This window comes from Mastacembelus armatus, chromosome 22 (assembly GCF_900324485.2).
Source record: "Mastacembelus armatus chromosome 22, fMasArm1.2, whole genome shotgun sequence".
NCBI lineage: Eukaryota > Metazoa > Chordata > Actinopteri > Synbranchiformes > Mastacembelidae > Mastacembelus > Mastacembelus armatus.
The window spans coordinates 3,383,165-3,408,870 of NC_046654.1; the positions used below are offsets into that span (position 1 = coordinate 3,383,165).

The 25,706-nt window shown below is 41.4% G+C and overlaps 2 protein-coding genes across 2 annotated transcripts; one reads left to right on the forward strand and one right to left on the reverse strand.

The window, feature by feature from the left end:
* Window positions 1–296: 296 nt before the first annotated feature.
* On the reverse strand, window positions 297–21,535 carry zfyve26 (zinc finger, FYVE domain containing 26). The gene is made up of 43 exons (XM_026300032.1): window positions 21,442–21,535; window positions 20,272–20,556; window positions 20,050–20,125; window positions 19,675–19,761; window positions 19,337–19,486; window positions 18,899–19,238; window positions 18,343–18,467; window positions 17,922–18,086; window positions 17,711–17,799; window positions 17,462–17,613; window positions 17,150–17,362; window positions 16,220–16,822; window positions 15,845–16,012; window positions 15,447–15,598; window positions 15,021–15,264; window positions 14,449–14,712; window positions 14,132–14,251; window positions 13,695–13,865; window positions 13,248–13,481; window positions 12,901–13,006; window positions 11,937–12,775; window positions 10,794–10,993; window positions 10,462–10,566; window positions 10,206–10,328; window positions 9,751–9,927; window positions 9,246–9,495; window positions 8,658–8,756; window positions 8,230–8,417; window positions 7,769–7,905; window positions 7,533–7,561; window positions 7,158–7,294; window positions 6,699–6,919; window positions 5,920–6,067; window positions 5,230–5,439; window positions 4,260–4,475; window positions 3,706–3,903; window positions 3,417–3,497; window positions 3,187–3,314; window positions 2,862–3,036; window positions 2,569–2,628; window positions 2,163–2,345; window positions 2,013–2,063; window positions 297–1,862 (listed from the first exon to the last, which is right to left on the reverse strand). The coding sequence occupies exons 2-43, from the start codon at window positions 20,460–20,462 to the stop codon at window positions 1,650–1,652; spliced, it is 7,818 nt and encodes a 2,605-aa protein (XP_026155817.1). The 5' UTR covers window positions 20,463–20,556; window positions 21,442–21,535; the 3' UTR covers window positions 297–1,649.
* A 677-nt stretch (window positions 21,536–22,212) lies between these two features.
* Window positions 22,213–25,683, forward strand: LOC113129039 (galectin-related protein B). The gene is made up of 4 exons (XM_026304730.1): window positions 22,213–22,401; window positions 22,719–22,804; window positions 23,831–24,011; window positions 24,793–25,683. Exons 1-4 carry the CDS (start codon window positions 22,375–22,377, stop codon window positions 24,934–24,936), a joined length of 438 nt encoding a protein of 145 aa, XP_026160515.1. The 5' UTR covers window positions 22,213–22,374; the 3' UTR covers window positions 24,937–25,683.
* The last annotated feature ends 23 nt before the right edge of the window (window positions 25,684–25,706 follow it).

Sequence of the window (25,706 nt, forward strand, 5' to 3'; positions counted from 1 at the left end):
GCTAAGAGCCAGCTAATTTATCTTAGCCGATGACTAACAGATTGCTCACCAAAGATTTGTGATCATCACAAAGTAGTAGTAGTAGTAGTAGTAGTAGTAGTAGTAGTTGTTGTTGTAGTAGTAGTAGAAGTTTTAGTCTGTGAGCTTTACATTTGCTGGTGTTTCCCTATGTTTCAAGTCTTTATGCTAAGATAAGTTTGAAGTAGCTTCATGTTTTGCAAACATATAAGAATAAATCTAATAACTGACAAAAAATTCAATTAACATATTTCTCCACATTTAATCAGAATTACATATTTCTTCCATTATGTTTTTATTAATCAATTTTCATTTTATTTTACAAGGGATGACAAATTCAATTACATTTCAAAATTATTCGTCCCTGCATCACTAAAGCAGTTTATTACATATTTTACATTTTTCCCCAAAGAATTTTTAAAGTGCAGCAGTGACAAGACAACAGTCCCAGATAAGTAGGATTAGAGTGCAAGACTATCGTATGTGTGCATCTCAAGTCTAAACTGCTTTTAACCTCTTGCCAGTCAACACTTATCACACACAGCTTCTGGCAAGTGCAGCAGAGGAAAACAAGGCAAAGGGACGACACAGTATCTGCTCTAAATCAAGACGCAATTTCAGTTTTAACAACATGTAAATTATGAAATGAATTAAAAGATATGCTTTATGGGGTCAGTACTGTTGCACTAATATCCTCTTTTATCCAGGATGTAGGTTTGTGAAAAGGCAAGCAAAAATAAAAAATAACACATATCACATGATAATATATGGCCACAATGAAATCCCTTCTTCTGAAACATTATTTTACCCATGTGTGTATGTTGATCTTTAAAGATTTGCAGATTAAGCTCAAAAATGGCGACATTCAATACCAAAACAAGAGAAGCTAGATGAGACATACAAACTAATTACTAGAGTTGGTTTCCTGAATATTTAATGTAACTTGATCTGTAACATGATCTGTAAGTGGATCCCTTTCAGTATCCATCCTAAAAGCTCCCCATGTTTGTAAATGTCTGGAGAACAGTTTGAATGCCATAAATACTTCAACTTCTTTGTTATATTAAGTGTCCTTAGCAAAAGGGAGTATATGCTGACAGCTGGCCAGAAAACATCATGTCAAACAGGTAAACAGCTTCATCTGGATTATAAAAACAAGATTCCACATTTTCCACTGTCATTAAGGTTTAAATTCTTGGCGGAGGACACACATTACTGTACATTTACGTCTGAGTAAAACATTATCCACACACAAAGACAATAAGCACATAAAAATGAAAAAAAGACCTATAAATAACACATGTCAGAAAGTTACCAGTCAGTTAGAGATAGATTCTCTTTCAGTTGAGGTAGTACACAAGTTTTAGTCGTACTGATTTGTTGTGTAGATATGCCTAATTGTGTAAAAAAGTCTTTTACACTGGTGTTAGCAGTGGTGTTATAATAGAGTTGCCACTCTGTTGCAGTAACTCTGTTCCCTCTTAAATAAAGTACTGGTGAGTTGTTGCATTTACAGAAAGTATGTTTGTTAGGGTTACTAGATGTTTCCACTAAAACAGTAACTTATCTCCAGGTTGTAGTCCAGTACTTTACCACCCTCTGTGGTTGAAAGTTTCATGCCCACTGTGCTTTTACCTGGCATTGGGTCGGCCCTGCCGCTGCTGAGAAGACTTGTTCTGATGTTCAGACAGCCACTGGCGACAGATATTCTGCATTACTGAGTCCTGTGCTTCCTCAGCAGCTTGAAGAACATCCTGGACTAGTGGTCCTGCGCGGGTGGCCTCCAGCTTGACTGCGAGCAGGTACGCTGGCCGCAGCTTGCCGCAAAGCAGGTAGGCTTTGATCTACACACAAAGAAATGATGTGATGAATATTAGAAAAAGGACTTTTTTTTCTTCAAAGTAGTCGTCAAGTAGTTAAACTCCAGAGCTATTATTAATGAGGACATGGATTAACAGAACATGAACAGGATGACTGCAGGCAGTTTACACTACCTTGGTTTCTGAGCTCTTGGTCTCCAGAATGAGACTTTCCAGCTCTTTCGCCTAAATAAGACAAAGACAAAAATCCTCATGATCAAACAGAGAACACAGAGCCAAGTCATGGTCATGCTTGGTTATCACGCTGACTCATCTCTCACTCACATCAGCTGGTCCCTTATCTGCAATGGAGACACAGCTGAGGATGAGGGCATCACAGTCCTGTTTGGTGGCGGTGCCTGATTCGCTCACACATTTGAGCAGCTGTCGCACGGCTCCATACTGCCTCTGTCGGACAAGCCTTTGGCCTGCACTAATGTAGACGGCCTGGGCCTCCAGCTGGAAATCCTGAGGCAGAAAGAAAGTCAAAGAGAAATCTATATTTTCTTTATCATTTGAGGCAAATATATGATTTTGGACAAAGAAGGTTTATCAGGTTTTGATTTTTGTTGTGTTGTATTTTTGTTTCATTATTTTAATCAGTTAATGAATCAAATGCTTTGTCAAAAAATGGACAATTGGATTTTGTTTGCATAAAATAACTTCATTGTCATTTCATACATGAACATACCTGTATGACTCTGTAAGCAATGCCAAAGCCCTCTTCTATGTTTTTGCCTCCAAGCATGACCTGCAATAATGAAAATTAAGGGTAACTTACTATTCACACTATGTTACTACTACTGTTATAGTACTACAGATGAAATACAAACCACGGTCTCAATCAGATAGGCCTATTTAATTCTTTTACATTGCAGTTTATCTACATACCTGTTCCACAGAGCGTTTGACTTTATGACCTTAAAGACCGTAGATTAATTATGTGAAAGTGTAGCACTGAGGTAATCACAAATGAAATCTCACCTTACAGGCGACCTCAACCTTCATGGGACTTCCCCCAAACAGTGTTGGCGGTGAACTGGATCTCGAGGACTTGGAGGAGGATGCGCTGCTCTGCAGAGCCTTGGAGAAGGTGGCAGTCTCACAGCGGTGCAGGAAGCGGGTCACCTCCAACTGGAGCTCAATCGTATTCATGTGCCTGATGGAAACAAGGAGAGGTCTGAATGAGGGAAATAACATAAAACATGTACTACAAAAACTAAATTCTAAAAAAAAAAAAAAAAAAAAAAAAAAAAAAACATGGATTTTCTTGCATCCCATAAAACTGAAATAAAGTTAAATAAAAAACCTGGAAACATCACTGGACGACATCATCTTCCTTATTGAGTTGACCTGAGACTTTCTCCGCCCAGCACCCCGACCTTGCTGCTCCTGCAGGTATGTCCTCAGGTGCTCTTTGGCTCGGACCAACCAGCGCTGTACAGGGTCAAGATCAAATACAAGGTTAGGGTAAAAATACTCATACAGGTAGGGACATTTTTTATAAAGTTTACATAATTGTGGAAGAATGAGATAGACCTGCTGTTCTCCCAGCTCTAGGTACGAACTGGCTCCGTGTGTGAAGAACCGGATACAGGTCATAGCAGCACGGACATGATCCTGTTAAAAGGATTTCACATATTACTAAAAATGTATGTGTGGGTATCTGTCAGAAATCTAACAATATCATCACATCACTGTATAATGCATTACTAGAAATAAATGTAAATTGGTTGCATCGTGTTCTTGAGAGGTCAATGCTCCGATTTCCTTCATTTGAATCACGACAAGAAGTGTTAAAAAAACAACAAAAAAAACACAGACTAACCATCATGAACTGTTGGAGCTGGTAGAGTGTGTGGAAGTATCCCCGACGCTGCAGGAATTGGCATGAGGCGATGAGGTAGCGGCTGCAGGCCTCCAGGCTGGGGTCCAGTTTCTCTAATATCCCCTGCAGCATGCCAAGACGCCCCTGCTCCAGACTGGGCTGCAACACACCCTCAAGAAACACCTCCTCTGGACAATCCTTAGCCATCATAAAGTAGGAAAAAAACATGTCAAAGCAGTGATGCTAACTTCAGTTCTAGTCTCGAGAGAAGGAGTTGCAGACATATTTGTTGGTCAGACACACAGATATACAGACACAGTTTGGGGAACCTGCTAAATTAGACCTGATTTGTGGCTGGTACAGGTGAATTAGTTCTAACAATTTACTTGGGAATTTCTAAGTGAAAGGTTGGACTGACAAATAAAAACAGTAAACTATTGTATTGAGTATTGAATACTCTAATTAAATGCTTGGTTTAATCACCCTCAAAATCTCTAAAGGATAAGGGAGTCAACTGAACATCTTCATTCTAAATCCAATAATCAAAGCTGCACCTTGTTGAGCAGGTATGTCAGGGCTTCATTCATGTAGTCGTGACGCATGTAGAAGCTGATCAGTGCCAGGTGAGTTCCATATGAGTTCAGGTAGTAGAGACATTCATGATGGAGGCTGCTGCTCAGTCTATGTCCCTCTAGTCGCTCTACAGGACTCGAGTCATTCAGGATGCCCTCCAGCTCCCGCAGGGACGCCAGGATGTCCTCACCAAAAGGCTGAAATAGATGGAAAGGTCAACTGTGTATTTCAAAGACTCACACTCAGTGTGCATGAGTTAAAAAAAAACACTGTGTGGATGTAATTCAATCAAATTTAACATTACATAACACACAGCTTTTTGTGGTACAGCATGATAAGCTCAGATAAGACAGGTGTCACTGAACTGTAAACAGTAGTCGGTGAAAAAAAACAACCTCACAAGCTGAACACGTCCCTCCCACTGGAGACTCTCATGTTAACTCAGGCTAAGAGCCACCACACATGCCAGTGTAAGTGCCACACATGCGAGAAATTCTTAGCTTTGGGTTGGATTGAGATGGAACTTGAGTTCATACAATAGATTTATGTTTTTTCCTTCCCTTATTTATTTTAAAAAGCACATGTCTGTTCATCTTTAAGTCTTTGTGATGTACTTGTGGCTCAGGGCTTTTAAATTATTAATTTACAAACCAAAAGGGCACACACTGATTTAAACATCTCCACTGCTGCATGCTTGTCATTAAAACTGCAGTATCATTTTGAAGGATAAAGCATTTGGCAAGTTTAAACTTCCCTTAATAAATACACCTTTGCATTTGTTTTCATGGATGGTCTGGTTGACGGATGATAAAATCACATTAAGCCTGTGTTAAAATGTTTTCTTATATGTTAGAATTTGTAAATGGTCTGGCTGATGCAGTATAGATGTAAGTTGAGAGATGGCAGTAATGCAGGATACATAACAAAGACACAATGACAGTATCTTCCTACCGTGGACATAGTGGGCCTTACAGTCGTCTCCAGGTGCTTGACAATCTCCTGCAGCAGTAAGGGACCCAGGTTGAGCTGGTTGCGGTCCATTGGAGCCTTCAGGCAGCGGGAAAACATCTCCCTCGCTCCTGAAAGGTTCCCAGCCTTCAGTGAGGCCATTGCCCATGCCTGCCATACACCGCCTGGGTCCAGGCCGCTCTTGGTAGACACCTAACAAGCAACAAAACATTCAGTGATAATCAGAGAAGTAAGAGCATTTAATATTCTGGGAGTGTAATTGTGTAACAGTTTGGGTGTGTTACTAAGCTGCCTGACCAAAAGTTAGAGGAGGGGATTCAGCTGAGAGTGTGCAAGGCCTACCTGCTATTAAAACATGCTTAAACACAGACATGCAATGTTGATAACAGAGGTGTAGGGTGTACAGTTTGAATAATCAAGATTTCATATAAGTCTGGGCAAAAACAACACATCTGAATGTCAGCAGTTCAAATCGATTACATGTCATATCATGAATTATAAAAAGGATGGGAAGTGTGTTGCAGTCATTATTTACTGTATTTTGTATTTTAAATAGTTTAAAGTCATCTGCAGATGGATGGTACAGCAGAGTGAATTGAGGCTGTTATGAATGGTACCAGATAAAAAAACACTATATATTTTTATATATAAATAAACTACAATCAGCCTCACCTCCACTGCTAACTGGTAGTGCTCTGCTTCCAGCAGCTGGTTACGGAGACGTGCGACAGCAGAGGTCTCCAGAATGTCATCCAGAGAAGGAATATATTTATAGTTGGCTGACACTAGAATCTTAAGCACGTCGACTTTACTGATGTAACTGTGGACAAAAGAGAAAGCAGAGCAATGACACACAGGACTCTGCAGTGACTGCTGGAAAGATTATATCTGTTTGTCATTTCAACTGACTTCCTGTGGTTGATAAGTCTATTATCAAGTCAGTTAAAAGCTAATCTGCAATAATCAATACTAATATTGATTTATATTCATAGCATGGCTCTTAAGATGATGCAGGTGGTGTGTGCCTGTGAGCTTGTCTGGCTTATTAATAGCTGCACTTCTGCCTTTTCCCAGAGATGATATTTTAACGTGTGTGAAAGTATGAAATGCCTGTTGTGAAAAGGGACTGTAGATTAGTGCAGAAACCCACTCACCCACCCATAGGATCTCTTCTGCACAGAGAGCGTTTATTTGACAGCTCACTTGTTCTGTGACATAAGTCACCTAGGACAACATATCCTGTTGTGACTTAATAGTTCATAGAATTTAATATTTTCCCGTGATTCCCAAAAAGAGCTGCTCCCAACTTTAACTTGACTAGCTCTGATTAGCCAGAGTCTTTGAAAACACCCATGTGGACGTGTGGAGTCTTTAAAAGTGACAGAAAATACTGTTTGGAAAGTGTTTAACTCCCAGCTCTTCCTCACTCACACACATGCATAACATCTCACCTGTCACACAAGGCAAGATCCTGGCTCCGGCCAACTTTAACAAACATCAACTTCGCACTAAACAGGAGCTGCTGCATGATGTCAGTGAGGAGGCAGGCATCGACCTCTGGATTGGTCAGTTTACGAGACAGAGAGCGGCAGTGGCTGATGAGCTGGTGTCCACATGATGTCTGGTCACTGTGCAGAGACAAAATTGCCACGCAGAGGTACGCACTGGGAGCCTAGTGGTTTCAGAAAAAGGAAATCTTTAGACTTATCGTATTTACAGGATTCATTTTACTAGAAGACAAATGAAAAACAGCATAGTTCTCTGTCTAGACCAAATAATAACCAAAACTTTAGGACTGCTATACTACCACAGAGCATAGACTGTATTCTACGGATATTTGTTTTCATTGTATTCAGTTCAAGTCAACCTGAATCATCTCTGCTGCAATTATAAAATGCTCAGATCCAGACCTGTTCATAGTAGAACTCGCACCGCAGCAGCTGGTTCTCTGCTGGGTTTGTGCTGAGTTGGAACTTTCGATGGACCACTTCAGGCAAATGCAGCATCCCATCTAAAGTGTCCTCTGTCACCACAGGGCTACCAGCAACTGCACAAAACAACATGAGCATGAAGGCTTATCATTACAGCCTCTCTACATTACTAATTTCTGCATTTTGCATATTCCAGACAATAGGTGTGATTTTTCTAAATGTATCAGGATTTCACAGAAGATCAGGTCTACATATTTTTACTGACAAACTGAAGGAAGAAAACAACTTTCTTCTTACTCTAACACAGCAAAGAAAAAATAGTTCAGCATACATTTCCAGTTTTATTTAATTTACCTTCAGCTGGTTCCAGCTCATCATCAGAACTGAAAAATAAAAGAGAGATGCTTGATGTCAGAGATCCCACTATGTTCTAAACAGTAAATTTCCATGTCCAAAACAACTTATAAAGACCATGCCCCTTTATCATGCCCATCAAAACCCTTGATTGCTAAAAATGCAGTGATGTTAAAAATGTTTTGTAAAAGACTTTGATTTGTTTGAAAAGCTTTTAGCAATCTACAAGATCTCACTCTGGGTGAAAGTAGGCGTAACACTCGTCACAGACTCTGACTTCATCTCCTGGGCATCCCTCGACAGGCATCTTATGCTCAGAACAGGTGTGACACACCAGGCGGCCACATGTACGACAATGATGTCGTCTGTTGAACTAAAGGACAAAAAATAATAATTAAAAGGCAAAAGTAATTAAGTAATTAAGATTTTATTCTTCATGTGCCAATGGATTATATAATCAGCAGTCATGTGACTGGGTTCTTAGTTTCATTTAGTTTCCTTTTAACTCTTTATTTGGCTCTAACCATTTACAGTTTTATTTTCATAGTCAAAAGAAAAACAATCTCAAGGCACTGTACAAAGAACCCCACAAATTCCTTACAAGCAAGCACCTGGTGACTGTGGAGAAGAAAAACTCTCTTTAACGGGAGAAGCCTGTAGCAGAACCAAGCTGTATCGTACTGTTGTGCCCACTCACCATGGTGAACCTCTCACGCCTGCAGACCATGCACACATGGTGCTGGGTGTCAGGGACCCAGTCTTTACGGGCTGGAGGTTGGTCCGGAGGCTTGAACTTGGCAGGCGAGCGGCGTTTTCTCCCTGCTGAGCCCCGATCTCTCTCCCTGTCTGTGCTGTTGTAGGAGGAGGTGTGTGTTGGGGTGCTGCCTGTAGCCAGAAAAAAAAAAAAACACTTTTTTTTTTTTTTTTAAAACCAGAAACTTTAATCAACACTAGTACACCCAAAAAAAAAACAGTGTTAAGTATTATTCCAACTAAAGTGCTAAAGCAGCAACATATCAACTCCAGCAGTGCAGTTCTGTGGCTACATACAGGGGAATTCTCTATGGAGTGTAAACAGTATAATTCTGTCATTTTATCTCCATTAAAAATGTGCGAAGGCCTCACTTGCAGATGGTGTTGGAGAATCGAATCGACCGGATGTCTGGGAGCCATTGTCTTGAGCAGGACACATCATCAGTGCATCCTGGAGGCTGATTACCGAGTCTGGAAATGAAGAGTCACTCAGGCTGTGATAAAATGTGAGCTTGAAAATGCTAAAACATCTGTTTTGTACCCAATCCCATTTTTTTTTTGTTTTTATTTCAGATCAAGTTCAATGATTTTTGAGCTAAGCTAAGAAATGTTTTCATTATTGTCAGTACAACATTTGAATTTCAGTGCAGATAATATATGTTTACATTTTTTATCTTGCTTTTTTCACACTTGAATTTTGTCTTAAAAAAATAGAACTTTCTAAAATTAGGCTTCGATTACAACCATGTTAATGACTATCAATCATTATGTCTAAATAAAATTTGACATAATTAATGATCAAATTAACAAGACTACGAGTTTTACCATGATCACCTTTAACTGCTCAGTAATGGCAGGTTTTTGTCAATACTCTACAGATTAAGGGGTGATACACAGCCCCAAAGAGTTTGTGTAGGGATTTCTCTACACACATCAGTGTGTTGATCACACAGCACTGACCAGATCGAGACCTCTCCCTGGGGGCGCAGGAGAAGTCGAGAGCCTTGCTGGCGTAGTTTGCCAGGAGCTTATCAATGTCCTCAACACCAAAGCCGGCCTCCTGACCAACCAGCAGGCTCCGCAGGGTTCGCACTGCCACGTCTGCCCAGTCCACCTTCAGGTTCATCAACAACTGTTCCAGCATCAGCAGAGGCTCCGACAACAGGGAGAAATAGTCCTGCCTTGCTGATGGAGGCAGGGTCAGTAACACCTGGGAGAGGAAACACTGACATTACCACAACTTAATCTGAAGCAGTTATTGTGCTGCTTTGGTGTAATAACCATGTTAACCAACATGTTTTACAGATCCATTCATAACTCTCTACTCACTGACAGTTAAAATAACCTTCATTCAGAACCATTTAAAACATAGACAACCTGCAAACATCACCTTGTCAATTATTGAATTGTGGAAGAATCTGTATTTTATACAGTACATTGATATTTATATCATACATTAACTAACCTTAGAGCCCAGATGAAGGGCGTGGATGTGTTGTCGACGTGTTGGAGACACCTGGCTCTGATAATGCAAGGTGAGGTAGTCAGCCAGGAAGTGACAGGCAGCCAATCCCGGGCGGCGGTCCAGAGCACGCTCACAAACGTCCAGGCCAACCACAAAATCAGAGATGCCCTCAAGTAACTGAAGAAATACAGAAAAGTAGGACACATCTGTACTACAAAAAGATGTGTTTCAATGCAACTACAGAGGCATTTCTAAGTCATTTAAGGGTCTGTTCAGCTGTATGAAATCCATTATTTACTAAAGACTGCCCTTGAGTTTTCTTATGGAATTCCATACTTTTACTGTCATTAGCAAAAGATCAAATTTAGATTAAATTACTGAATCTGAGACTTCGTAATTGTGAGTGAAGGAACCGATTTTAATGTCAATTTAACCAAGAGCTGAGTGGTTGAGACCTTATAAACCTCATCTGTCTGTCCGTTCTCCAGCAAATAAAGCAAATGCTCAGTTTTTAGTTGCAGCCTGTTCTGGTCAGATACAGGATACAGCTCCACCCACTGGGCACAAACAGCAAACTCCTGCAAAAACAAAGGAAAACACATTAAATATAATATATTTTATAAATGAGATAATATACTGAATGGATGGAGGTCTAAATAAACAACATAATGCGGACTAACTAAACTATAGGTAAGTGTGCACTGTGCCTACTTTTGCCTCCAGCATCAATGACAACACTGACTCAGAGTTTGTCTTAGACTCAGTCCTCAGCTGCTGCCAAGTAGTCCAGGGCAACGGAGGCTGTAAATTGAACATCTGCACGGGGTAAACAGAACAAAGAGTTGTTATGTTGTAATGGAAACTACCCCACTGAGGAATGTAGTGCTTAATCATGACACAGACATGATTATGTAAGATATAGCATACTGAACGAACAAGTACTGACGCACAAAGACACAGCAAGTTGAATCTTAAGAATTCTGTCTCCTGTGCTTTTGCTTGCCAGGATTTACACGACTTCGCTTTGGTATGACAGGATTTACCGAGCGATAGATGTCCAGCTCTTTCTTCTTGAGCTCGACGTCTGTTCTCAGTGAGGCCTCTGTACTTGGGTCACTGAGGCAGAACTCAAGCAGCTCCAGGCACGCTGACAGAGGCCATCGCTCCAGACCCTGGAGGGCAACACGTGCTCGCAGGTTCGCATCCTGCACACGGAACAACTGGCCTATACCTCCCTCTCCATCTAAAAAACAGACAGCAACAAACAAGAAACATTACATTACAAACAACTGTTGCATTATACTATTTATTTTTGTATTACACCTTTGTTGGTTGTTGGGAGAAGTTTAGATCTTAATAGTCAAATCTGTTTATTCTTCTTCTTCTTCTCTTTTCGGCTGCTCCCTTCAGGGGTCTCCACAGCGAATCATCTGCCTCAATTTAACCCTATCCTCTGTATCCTCCTCACCCACACCAACTATCCTCATGTCCTCCTTCACTACATCCAAGAACCTCCTCTTTGGTCTTCCTCTAGGCCTCCTTCCTGGCAGCTCTAACCTCAGCATCCTTTTACCAATGTATTCACTGTCCCTCCTCTGAACATGTCCAAACCACCTCAATCTGGCTTCCCTGGCTTTTTCTCCAAAACATCTAACATGAGCTGTCCCTCTGATGTCCTCATTCCTGATCCTATCCATCCTCGTCACTCCCAGAGAGAACCTGAACCTGAACACACAAGATATCCACCTTTCTTCTCTCCATCATATCAGCCAACTCTCTAGTTTTCCCTGACAAAGTCACTACATTCAAAGTCCCTACTCTAAGTCCTACACTCCTCCCCTTCCTCTTCTCTCTTTCCCTACGAACACGCCTTCCTCCTCTCCTCCTTTGACCAACAGTAGTCCAATTTCCACTTAAATTTTATGTTGGATGCCCTTCCTGACACAACCCTCCGCATTTACCTGGACTTGGGACTGGCACATGAAGACACTGGATTGCGTCCCCCTGTGGTTGCATTCAAATCTGTTCATTTTTAATGTGTGGTTATTGATTGATCTGCCAATTAATGTATAAAATGTCCAAAAATGAATCAAAACTCTTGAGAAGCTTATAGTAGCACACATTTTGTAATTTCTGCTTGGCAAAACCATTACATGAACTTTAATAAGCTTCTTTTCTTTTCTCACCTTCTAAGGCAGCACAGGAGAGTAACTGGTCTCTTAGTGCCCCCTCCTGGCTACAGCCTTGTCCATACAGCTCCAACAGGCTCAGGGCTTGGTTCAGGTCTTTTGAGACAAGAGCCTTCTGGAAGGCCTCAGCAGCCACAGCCTGGGCAACGTCTTCCTGAGGACCAGACAGTAGGAGATGGACGAGAGGTTTCCCACAAACAACACTGCTTAGTCCAGCAGAGCCATCCTCGCCCTCAGCTAACGGGGCACCCAGCACTGGTTCAGCCATGGTGTGAAGGTAGTCACGCAGAATAGGGAACTCTTTCAGAAGGTTATGTGCCTCATGCGAAATCTGTTCACCATCGAGGACAACCTCTTTACGCCCAGTGCGGAAATATCCAGACCATCCGGAGGACTGTGTCCGGGCAGGTTCTCCTTTACAGGCACTCAGGCAGGCCAGTGCAGCCAGTAAAGGGGAGCGAGACTTTAGGAAAGAAAGGGCCGATGGTGTGAGGAGGAAAGAGTTGGAGGAGGTTAAGGAGGAGGACTGAGAGGGTGACGAGCTGGAGAGGGTGGTGGGTGTAGCAGAGTGCTCTTCCACTGAGGCTTCAGACTCAGAGCTGGAATCAGGCTCAGGCTCTGTGATTCTCAGGGTTGGCATGTGCTCCTGAGCATGCTGCTGAAGCAGAACAGACAAACTGGCAACAGCAAACACTCCATCATTTTTTTTGGTCTCACTGGTGTCTCTTTCAGCACCTGGACAGGGGCGCCACAGAGGCAAAGTCTCACAGCACCGCTGGACAATCACCTGCTGAATGCTCAGATGCAGACCTTCCTGCTGCAGCAAGGACAGCACTCTGGAGATAAAACATGTCAGGAAGGGGTAAGATAAACTGTGCTTTCACACAGCTTAAACAAAAAAAGATTTTTCACCTGTGTATCTTAGCTGCAGTTCAGATAACGTCTAAATCAGTTTCTGTACCTGTCAGGAGACACCTGTCTGTCAAAAAGCAGGTGGGAGAGAAGCTGAAATGGGGATTGAAGCAACACCAGCAGCGGATTCCCAAGCTTCACTTCACTGCTCTGGTCTAAGAGAAACAGCAAGAGAGACATCTTAGGAAAAGACATGATACAAGAAGGACAGACAGCGACAGACCTTGGTACAGTCACTGTTTACTGTAGGCAGAATAGCTATATAGCAATTTAGTATAAAAGTAAGTTGATTAGCAAGTGCCTACTGATTTGACTGTGATGGTGTAATCTACAACATGCAAGGTTTAAAAAAAACAAAAAGGACATCATCTCTCCTCAGTGACTAATTATTTTTACCTTCTGAACCAAGGCTGCGCACAAGCACAGATGCTAGTGTGTTTACGTAGTCGAGGAAACTGCGCACATAATCTGGTCTGGCAAGGTCTCTGTCTGGCTCGAAGGGGCAGAGCTGGTCCAGAGAAAGAAGCAGCTGCTTCATGCTGGAGCGCACGGGGTGGGCGTCCAGCTCCGACTGCTTCAGACTGGCCTGTTCAGCCAGTAGTGCTAGAAGAGCAGTGCCCACACTGCCCTCTGTTAGAGGAGAGTTAACATCAGACATTCAGGTTATTAAGGTTATTCATTTTTTTAAATAACACGAAATGGGCCTCACTAATTTCGGACATATAAGTGAATATGTTGACTATTAGGGTTAACTGAATTTTTCAACCTCATTGAAATCTGACTAGCACAACAAAGAACGCATTAACTTTATACCATCTGAAAAACTGTGGTTACTGTGCCCACCTGCGCCATCTGTGGCAGCACTCAGAATGTGCAGGGTGGTCTCCAAACGCTGAGCGAGACTGAGCCGAGCAGCGATGGACTCCTCGCTCAGTGTTGGGTGGCAACACAGGAGCACCTCCTGAACGCAGCAAACAAATGGGCTGGCAAACACTTGGCCTTCCCCAGCAGCTTCTATGAACAAGAGCGGATCAATAACAAAGAAACTATTATTGAAAATTTGGTTCATTTTTCAAATCAAATCTATGGTCAGGAAATTTAACATCTGCACGTCTGCAGTTTGATTGGCCATTTTCATTATTTGACCAATGGACCAGTACACACAACACACTACACAATAGCAGTAATACTTGGATAACTATAAAAAAGTATAAAAACATAATTAAAACAAATTTAACATATTAATAACACATTTTTTATTTCTCAAAATTTGCATTCACCTGTTTTGACAGCGCCCTTATTCGTGGCAGAGTGATTCAGAATCTTGCTGATCTGTTGTAATACCATGGGAAATCCACAGATGCCCTCAGAATGAGGAACCTTTGGGTCAACTCTAACTCCTGAGGAGGCAGATATGGATAAAAGATGAAGTCCAAGAAAGTGCCCATGCAAAGCTGCTAATAAACACACACAACTGTAGTTGTCCTTGCTCCAGTCTGCATGCTAGAATAAATCTGTTCTCTTCTCTACCCATCATCAGAATCCCTGAAAATTCTTCTCATGTATAATGAACAGACCCTAAATTCAGGCGTCGTACCTCGAGCCTCCAGGCTGCTGTTAAGCCTGCGCTCTGCTGTGTCCAGCAGCTGTCGGGACGTCTTCCAGAGTTGACAGTGGCAGCATGCCAGGTCAAAGGCAGCCATGGCTGCTGGGCTGAGCTCCTCCAGGAGTGTGTAAAGGAGGCCAGAGGGGTCTGAAGAGCAGCAGCTCAGCCAGTAGTATTCCTCCAGTGAAGGCAATGGGTGAGCTGGTGTGCTGAGGAGACGCTCTGCTATGTCTGAGATGGAGTAAAAAGCCACACCTGCAGGAGGACACATACACCAGATATATAAGTCATCTATTATACACGGTATGTTAATGTAGTATATTTCAAATACAAAAATACAGCATATAAATGTACATATATGCAAGTGTATATAACAAATATGAAGACAACTTAGAGTTATGTGACAGATTGTGATATCAGTATGTCTGAAACGTAGAAAAAAAAAAGTGTAACAGTTGCACTTCTGTAATTTTGTGTAAAGAAATTCTGCTATTAATATTTTAAAAACATGTTTGACCAGATGAAAAGTGGTAGAAAAAAAACTGTAAAGCAAAAAGTTGAACCTGCAGCAGCTGCACTTCCGATGGCCTGCAGTGTTGACCGCCCGCTGCTGCCCAGCCGAGTCCTCCCTGTCCCTGGCACAGCTGTTGACCCCAAGCCCTCGGAGGAGGATGACGACGAAGACATGGACTGGCTTTCCATCTTCTGCTCCACCTGAGCCAACTCCACCAGGACCTCTTTGTAGCGCTCCATGAACACCAACTCGCCACAACAGGCGGACGTCCCCAGATCGAACACCAGAGACACCTGCAGAGCAGCCCCAGCTGATTACACATAACACAGGCTAATCCAGCTTTGCTATAAAGGCTCTTCACAATGGAAAGACTCAAAAAGCAATTCATACAAAACTGAACAACACTAAAGTGGTATTTGTTTAAAAAACAAAAAGTTGTTACACAAACACAATGAGAGCACTTTGCCATACAGACCTGACGTGCTTCCATGAAGTTTCCTCGGCGGATGCAGGACATTAGGAGAGACTCTGGAGGGGACAACATGGCGGGAACGAGCCAGCTGTGAGGACCTCCACATGGACAAACCTCCAACTCTGCAGAACCCACTGCCGTCCCTCCTCCACCATCTGAAAAAAGACAAAACTATCTGTCATAAATTCACAAAAATAATATACATCTTCAAATTCTCCTGAAGAAAAAAACATGAGAGATAAGAGTCATTCAAATAAAACACAGGCTTCACTCTTAATCCAAAGTTTAATCCCCCTAATTCAAACACACCCAGGAAGATGAAAGCAAATACAAACACATAGTTCCTTATAATTAAGACCATATCAGGGTAAATCCATACTCAGACTGGTGTTTAGCCTTACCTGAAGCACTCGTGTTAGCTTCTCCATTGTTTTTCTCTATGGAGCTTTGTTTCTCTGTAGGATGTCTCCCTGGTTTCCTCCTCCTCCTCCTCAGACTTGAGCTATTGGTGTGTGGCTGGGAAGTAGCAGTACAGCTGACCACTGACATCTGGAGAGGACTTTCTGAGCCTGCAAGTAGATTTACCAAGACTCAACAGATGTGTTCAAAAGTCTACTCGAATGTCATACACCCCTAATGCTAACACAAACAATGTAAACACAGACATCCACTCCATAAGAAGAAAAGTGTGGTACAACATCAGTTAGAACTACTTGATTTTCTGCCTTGTCTAACATGTACATGTAGACAGTAAACCATAAGTTTGTGTTTCTCACCACTTCCACTACTATGGTTGCTGTTGATGATCTGCAGCCTCCACTGAGCCTCTGCAGTGCGTTTGGACAGTCTTTGCAGGCGAGTCCCAAAGGTCTCAGCTGTCACAGAGCAGCCGAGACTCTCCGCCGCCTTGGCCTCTTGAGGCAGTGCCCTTCCCGCCTCCTGTCCCTCCTGCTGGCCTACCACACACATGCCCTCTAACCCTTCTTTCAGCAGCTTCAGAAAACCCTCCATGGCTGTCACATCACCCACAAACCCCCTGCAGCCCTGGATTAGGTGTCCCAGGTCTAGATGGCTAGAGTGGGCTGCTGTTAATGAAGTTGGATGCACATTTTGGCTCTCTCTCCTGTTGTCCTCAGTCTCATCTATCTTTCCTTTGCCTCCTAGCTCTAAATCTGTGTTTCTTGACAAACAGTCTTGAGTGGAATTTCCTGTGTTCAGATTTGAGTTTGTGTCTTTTTGAATCTGCTGTGAAAAGTCAGCAGTGGACAAAAAGAGAAGGGAGAAGATATTCTCCAAGAGCTCCAGGCGGAACATGGCAGGCACAGCCTCCAGATAGAGCTGACACTCTGACAGGTAATGCTGGAACTGCAAATGGTAACCTGGAAAAGACAACAAACAGAAGAGAACAAGGTCAGAAAAACTAAGGATGAAAACTGTGTCATCTTAAAAAAGAAAAACAATCTAAGATTCTTGTTTGGCTTGCTTGTTTCTAGATTTAGCAATATTTACTTCTGTGTTTTCCTTAATACTGTGATTTAACACAGCCAAAACAAACTCAGATATTAACATGGTCTGGTCATGAAGTCAATGTCTATGGATTCCGCAAGTGAATGTATTCTGCAAGTATGAGTATGATCAGCTATAAAAAGCAAACAGGAAACATTTCTGTGCTTCATCATCAAATGAAAACTTCACAGCCTCCATACCATCTGAGGAAGGAGCAGCTTGGTTTTGGTCCAATTCTGCTTCAGATGGTTGCTGCCATTGCTTGTGCATGGACTCACACTTGCTGCAATTGGAGTATTTATGTGCATTTACACAGAGAGCATAAATGGCATACTTCATGGCACAGAACCCCTGGAACAAAACAATGTTCCTCTGCACACTAGGGCTGAGAGGGCTGATGGCTTCAGTGTCCTCTGCAAGAAAAACAGAATCACAGGCAGGGTAACATTGCTATGGAATTACCAAGCACAATATTTCAAACTCCACTGAACAAACAAGTGAACGATATAAACCTGTTCCCGAAGAATTTGGAAGTTGCTGCAGCAGATCCAGTATCTTGCGCTCCTCAAGTTGAGGCAAAGGAGTCAGGGAATGCAAAATATAGAGGGCAGAATGATTGTCCAAAGTGTGAAGCTGTGCCAGCAACGCCTCAGTGGAAATATCTCTGCACAGTAAGAAAAGATACAAAAGAAGCATATAGTAGATATAAAATATGACCAAGATGGCAGTCAAACGTTAAAAAGAACAAAACAAATGCTTACGGATTGTTAGTTTTACACCACTCAAGTATTCTGAGCTGTGAGGACAAAAGATTGGCGAATTCCTGCAGAACAGAGTCATTGACTGGTGCCTAAAAAGTTAATAAACACTGTATCAGCAAAGTATTACACCTGAATGTTAAAATATTGATCAGTGTACTGATCTGTGATCAGACTCTAAAGCTGTTAGTGCTGGATAGGGAGGAATTCTGACCTGGTCTCGGTGAAGGACACTGAGCAGCATTTGAGCTGAGCTCAGGCTGCGACAGTGAGTCCATCCCAGGAGCAACACCAGACGAGCCAGTGGTTGAAACTCCAGCCTCAGTAACTCTTTCAGCTGAGAAAACTCCTCGTGTTTAATCAGGTCAAGTGCAGTAACCTGCAGAGAGGATCCAACCTTATTACATTACTGAATTTTGTCACATGGTTGCATGTAATACTAGAAAATATGTACCATTATAATGGTATGAAAGAAGACTATCTACAGTTTGTTGCTTCTTGTCAAAACATAAATCTGGCTCTAGACACTTAAACTGATCTTGAGCTACTCAATTTATCCTCTGGGATAACTAAGGTTTAGCTTATTATCTTATCTTAAACTTCACATTTTTCCCCAATGGTCCTGGCACACTTACCAAGACTTGCTCAAGGAAGTGCTTCCCACTATTAAGGCACTCAAAATAGATGGTCTTCCAAATGGATGGACGATCCTCATGGCAACATAAACTGAGGGCCAACTTCTCTGCTTCAGGAAGGTGAACTAATAGTGATGAAAACACACCAACAGGTTAATACGAGAATCAATACAGATAATACATATATAATTAATTACATAAAGATTCCAATAACCATCACTGGTATTTGAGCTGCATTAATGGCAGATCAATTTTACATGTGGTGTAAGAAATAAGAATAAAGTCTACCCTGTTACTAAAGAACAAGCTGTCATATGTACATTTTTGTCACACTATGTAAAAACTGCCTCAGCTTTACAACCACAGAAGCAGAAGTGTGATTAAAAAACGGAAGAAGTAATGTCAGCATTTGCAGCTCAATCTCTGAAAATAAACATTGTTTGCCATAAAACAAAAGGAGCACAGAATCAGAAGAGGAACTGATTGATAAGACCACGACAGTTTTACAAAAGTTCTTGTACTAATTAACATGAAAACACCTCACACACTCAAATACCTCGTGTGTCAGGCGCGCTCCTCAGCAGATGATCCCTCTGCAGCCTCAGAGCTGTGGAGCAGTACGCAGAAACCAGAACGTCACACCGAGGGCGAAAGAGTGAGCTCAGGATCCTCTCCTCTTTCAGTGGGCCATCTCTGGCTGCCCACAGCAGTTCACACAGTGCCTCAAACTGCCCTCCATTACTACAAGAGCTCCATGGCATCACAGCCAACACAGCATATATCTCCTCCACCCACTCCTCCACCTTCCCCAGCTGCCTCTCTGGCTTTCTCAGTTTCTTCACCAGATGCTGGATGAATGTGTGCTGCAGAGTACAGTCGTCTGTGCGTGACTGGTCCTGCAGTAGATATGGGGAAAATGCAGAAGATGAAAATAAGCACAATCTAAACACATGATAATATGAATTGATTTTTGTTAAAAAAGGTTTTACCCCACCTGTAAGAAGTGTGCTAAAGACTGGGCCAGTCTGGGCTTCTTCTTCTCCAATAAAGTTTGGAGACAAGACTCAACAGCAGCATCTATTGTCCTTGAACTTTCTGCAGCCTTTTGGTTAGATTGTCTGTCTGAGAAGGCCTTTTGCAGCTCCTGCTCAAAGACAATTCATCTCAGTCCTGGCTTCCAACAAGGCAAATAATCCTAGTACACTTAGCTTATGTGAACATAAAATTCTAAGGTCTTCTCAATCTAATTAAAAGTAAAACACGTTATCTGTGCAGTGATGCAGTAAGTATTACTGAGGTTTAATTGCAGACATGGGTAAAATTAATACTGACCTTGAGAACAGTGTGTGGTATGCCGTCTGACCCCAGTTCTTCCAGGAGCAGCAGGAACTCCAGCTCTCTTCTGACACCAGGAGAAACCTAAACCAGAGTAAAAACAAAAAGCTCTAACAGTGGATCGCACAGCTGGTCTGGTTTTAGATGCCTTTTCACCCTATTTCACAACACCACATTCTCTGCTTAGGAAAGCACACAGTGCAATTTTTGGACTGTCCTTGTGCTTCCAACGAAGTGTTTGGTAAATTAACACAAACAAAAAAAAATGCCAAAATACCGACCTCCTGCTTGAGGACGACACAGATGCACATTCTGCCCCAGAGTTGGTCAAGTATGTACAATAAAGGGAGACTTGATTATTCATAGTTTTACCTGCTCTTCTGTCCATTTCTCCAGAACCTGAAGCCAAAACCAAGCCAGTCTGTGTGGGCTGCCCACAGACTCCCATCTATAAAATAAACACACAGTCAATGAATTCCAATATATATAAATATAAGATAACAATACTGCTTTACACTTGATTTCTCTAATAATTTGCATGTTAACATACAAGAACAACCTGATGATTTGTGAACCTACAGTTGTGTGACTCACTTTAAATGGTAAGGATGGTGGACAATAGCTTTGATTATGTCTCGTAGTTTCTCTGAATGGCCTCCCGTTGAAGTGACCAGCTGTGGCACACAGGCACTGGCCAGCTCCCACTCTCCGTGCCGCAGGCACCTCTTGAAGTACTCAAACAGATCTTGGAGTGAGGTCTCTGCCTCACGGCCAAAGGGATGCATAGTCACTTTCACTGAGCCCCTCCTTTGCTCAGTGGTCACAGCTGGAGAGCCATTTTTACTAACATGTAGCCAAAGGATCTTGAGTTTTCTTCCTCTGAAACACAAAGAAAACTGTCAGAGCTTATATATTAGAACAAAACAAAAAAATATGTGTTATGTGAAATAAAAAATATGGTGACTGTAATTTTTTGATTTTTGATCTATATTCTTTCTATACTATACAGTCACAGAGATACTATACAATCTTGGAAAAAAGAACAGGTGAAAGAACAAACAGACTAGGGTTAAGCTGATGCTACAACTCATTGAGTCCATCCTTTTAACAAAACACCTATTTAATGACTGGTGCTAAATGTTGATTTTCTATGCCTTTATAAACAACTGGTTTTCGAGCTTGTACAAGTGTCTGATTTGTAAAGCTTTCCCCATAATAAACAGTGTGTTAGCTGATTCTTGTTCTTATTCGGGCATCTGTCCTATAAAGTATGACAAAGAGGATGAGTATTCATTTAATAAGCATTTCCTCATATTTCCACTCAGTAAACAGTGTGTGGCGGTTCAAACGCAGAATACAACGCGAATACACTGACATTATATTAATGATATTGTTTTCAATGTAATTAATTAACAGTAATACCTGCCAAATATCATCACATGGGCTTGTTCGTAACTTTAATTGTCTTATTACATGTTTCACAATATATTTGTTAACAGTCTGCACAAAAAAAAAAACCCGTACGCTGCATTAGACTAAACTCAACTGTGAGAAACGTGTTTTAATCGGGATTAACTCGTTTCTTTAACTAATGTTTTCATCTGCTACGTTTCTGCTGCCTGGTGTCAAGTTAGCATTAGCATTAGCATTAGCTTCAATGCTGTTGAAACGTAAACATAGTCAGCTAACTTCCGTAGCAGTTTTCAGACGCGCCACAAATGAAGCAATGAGAAGTTAACAAGTTCCCTGGAAGGAACTACTCACTCATGTTCAGTGTCGTTTCACACAGAGCTGAGACTATTCACCCCCCGAGCTGCTGCTTTCTGATCAGCAGCTATGTGCATGTTCACCAGGGTCATGTGACAAAAATCAGCTGATTCTCCAACGCTGGTTGGTCAAAGGTTGGCACGAGGATTGATGCCTTCAGGTGCTGTCGGACGAACAAATACACATGTGCAGTAAAATATTTGAAAACAAAAAAAAAAATCGACTATTACTTGTTTTCTTATATTTCTATTCTACTACAGCAGAAAATATTGTAATGTTTACTTGTCTGTTAGTTAGTTAGTTCATTAAACAGGTAAGTTATTTTGGAAATCAACATTTTAGGTTAAAGAACATATGATCAGACAAAGAGCCCCAGTACGACTTATAAGGGGACAACAATGACTCTGTGAGCTCAGCACACTGCAGCTTAAAAAACACATGTAAACTACGAAAATATCTGCACCGATCTGACAACTTCTTTGCAGATTTGGGAAAACTATGTCTATATTTGGTTGAAAGATTAGATTAGATGATGAGATAAATCTTATTCATCCAGAAGGGAAATTCGGGGTTGTGTGTTTTTCCTGTATTTGGTTGTGCTTTCGCAGCTTGCTTCTATATTTGGTTGTGTTTCTGTGTTTATTTGTGTAAGTCAACCACTGTTGTGTGCAGAAGATAATTATAGGATGCAACAATGCTAACCAGAAGAACCCCCACGTTGAAATACCACTCCCCAAAAACAGTCTTTATTCAGATGATTAGAAATAACGCGTCCTCTCTGCCTGTCTCACCATCATCACTGCCAAACTGGGAGCCTGTCTCTATGACAACGGAGTACAGGCGGGGTTTGCCAGCTGGAGGCAGAGTCATTCAGTCTTCAGCTGGCATCACGGCTCGAAACCTCCAGCACCGCATCACGCCCTGAGTGGAATGGAAGAAAAGGACAAGAAAGAAAATGTAGGTAGCTGTCTTCTTTCTGTTTTTGCACTGCATGCACTGAGACATTTCTGAAAAATTGTGATTTCATTCAAAAATATTAAACCGTTCAGTATCCTTAAAAAAAAAACAGAAGGAGTTTGTGCAGCTGAGTCACTATTAAAATCCGGATCAATAAAGCTATTGTTCCCATCGGTGCCACTGGTTACAGCGCACCGCAGACTGCATGATGAGCGGACAGCAGTTAAATCCTGCAATAATAGAGTGTCCTGTCCTGCTCAGCCACAGGCCTCGTCCTGTGTGACCGCTGATCTCTATACATCTCTATTGTTTCACAGGGGGAGTATATCGGAGAGATAAAGGGTGGGATGCGGCCTTCAATGAAACTGGTTGTTATGGGAATTGTTAACAAAAAACCCAAAAGGTTAGTGCACATATTTGTTTTGATTTTGCAGTGCATATTAAATTATGCGATATGAATTAATTTAGTGCTAAACATGTCCCGGATTACAATAAAGAGAATCTTGAAGCAGACACACAGCTGTTGTCTGTGTTTGAGTCCTTACTTTGGGAAAATATCTTTGTAATGCCAGTGCTTTTCCTAATTATAGGTTAGTCTGTGACTGTGCGTGGGAGAGCTGCAAATCCCATGAAACCTCCAGTCACTCTGGAAAATCTTTGGTTGATAACATCAGCCTGGTATTTATTCATTCAGTCGTTAATTATGTCCAGCAAAAGATGACAAATTGGCTCCACAACAAACAGAACATGCAAAAATAAACTGTGGTGCAGGAAGTTTTTATGCCAAGAAACTTATTTTTAGCTGCTGGGACATCGGGTGTGTTTTAAGGACAAATGCTCTCAAGGGACCCTTTTCCTTTTTTACTGACTTTAACTTCAGGGCGTTTATTTTAGATCTTTTCATCTTATTTATGTTTCTCTACAAGGCACACAGACATATCATAGTTTTATAGCTTCATGTACATTATGTTTATATACTGTAGGTCAACCTGTAGCAGATCCACTTCATTGTCCCCGAGTCTGCTGCCACAACATCATGTGTTGTAATGTTAGTAATTATGGTTCTCACAGTATATACTTGAGCAAATGTAATTTGTTATTTTTCAAGAATAAAAAATTGGATGTAAAAAGGGGAATCAAACTGCAGGAATAAGCCAACATGTCAAACATTTTGCTTTTGCTCATGTGATAGTTAAAGTCAATTGCTTAATTGAAGCCACCAATGGTGATTTTAAAAAAAAATCACAATTGCTGTTGTCATACAGACCAGAAGATGTCACTGTTATGAAATAAATCTACCAAGCTGTGTAACTGTAGAAGAAAAGAGAGGACAGACAAGCATCGAGGCCAAATGTCAGTCTTTTCTTTAAATGTTGAATTCTGCACCACTCTGTCTTTGCCTGATTGCTCGTGTTGTGTGTGTTTGCAGCATTGAGGTGACTCTGTCCAGTAAGCCTCAGGAGGAGGACACAGAGGCTGATGTGGGTCTTCAGCTAAAGGTCAGCTTCATGGAAAAGGCTGTCCAACGCAACGCCCGCTTGGCTGGAAAGTGGGGTCCATCTGAAAATACTCTCTCATTCTTTCCTTTTGCACCTGGGGAAGCCTTCAAGGTACATTTATGATCTCTGGTGTTTTTGTGCTCATGCAAACAGCAGGCAGTAGTTTGGATAAGACTGAACTTCTGCACTGACAACATTTCTACCAGATAAATGTTGAAATGTCGTCAGAATATTCTGATGGGTTTCTGGTTGCAGTAGGTCTAATGTGATTGTAATTTGAGTTAGTTGCTGTTGGTTTATTTTTGCAGTTACACTCCAAACCTAGAGAGGTGGAGACGAGTGAGTAACCATTATGGTTATTGTATGCTGCTTTTCAGAAAATATTTTTATGCTATAAATTTTAAAGGTCTTATGGAGTTTCAGGGTTTTGTGCTGGAATTGCCTCATAAAATACTTTCAGTGCTGGTGAAAAATGTAATTTTGTATTGTTTACATCCATGTTTATTACTTTGCAGTCGTCATTTTTGTAACATTTGCTCATCCATTTATACATTAGTGTCACCAAGAACAAGAATGCATATTTCATTGCTGTGTGTTTGCTTATGTGGGTGATATACAAGCAAAACAGGGATCCACATGCCCCATAACTTAATATTGGCCTTATACTTCACAGGTGCCTTAAAGTTGTGCAAATATGTTTGGCAATCCCTGTGCCCCGCTGGAAAATAAGGCAAATCTATGACTCACTAAAATAAATGGGGCTTCAGCTGTTGATGTCCCTGTTGCAGCTCCAGGTTGTGATTTAGGATGATACAATTTACTTTTACATAAGTTAAACATGCAGCTTTAGAGATGACAACCTTCTCCTCTCTACATTCCCACTGACTCTTAGATGGAGATTGTTTGTGAACACCAGCAGTTTCGTATCTTGGTGGACGGGCAGCCTCTATGTGGCTTCAGTCACCGGCTCTCCCAGCTCGCCTCCCTCACTGCCTTACGAGTCTTCGGAGATCTACAGCTCACCAAGGTGGCCTAACCCCAGCATCTCAACCACAGATGAATTACATATAACATTTTGGGACAGTGTATAATAAATAAAATTAGGCTAGATCTACTTCTTAAGTGAATCAAATGACCCATGATGGGGATGTTGTGTTTCCAGTTAATTACACCTGCCTCGTAATCACGTGTTAAGACAAAGTGCCTTCACTAGATTACCTGTTTGGACACTTGAAGATAACGACTGCATGTAACAGTCATCAAATCAACCGAGGAATGTGATTTAAACTGAAGTGAATTAAGTTTTAAACAATGCGATAGAAGCTATAATATTTTCCCCTAATGAACGTCTGAACAAACAAGATGCGTCATTACAAAAATGAGTGCTGCTTCGGTTTGTGTGCATTAGAGATTTCAACCTTTGGAAGCACTTACGTTTACGAGCGCCTGCATGAAGATGAATGTTTCTAAAATCAAATGATTGTCATTCTGTGCCCGATTATGTACTGTAACAGGTGTAATAATGTAAAACTATTTAAGTAGCATACATTAGTGCATGCTCATAGCACACACAGTTTGTTTAATTCCTCTCAGTTTGCCTCCAGATTAAACACAAAGCTGGAAAGAATAGGTTATCTTATGTTCTGGTAATGTATCAACAGATATCGCTTTGAAGAGCTACTGACACCCACTGGTTTCTGTACTTTTCTATTATGACTAGCACTTTTTATGTGAATGTTCGTATCTACTTTACTTCACTGCAATAAATCACTTTGTTGTTTTTTTTTTTTGTTTTTATTCGCTGTT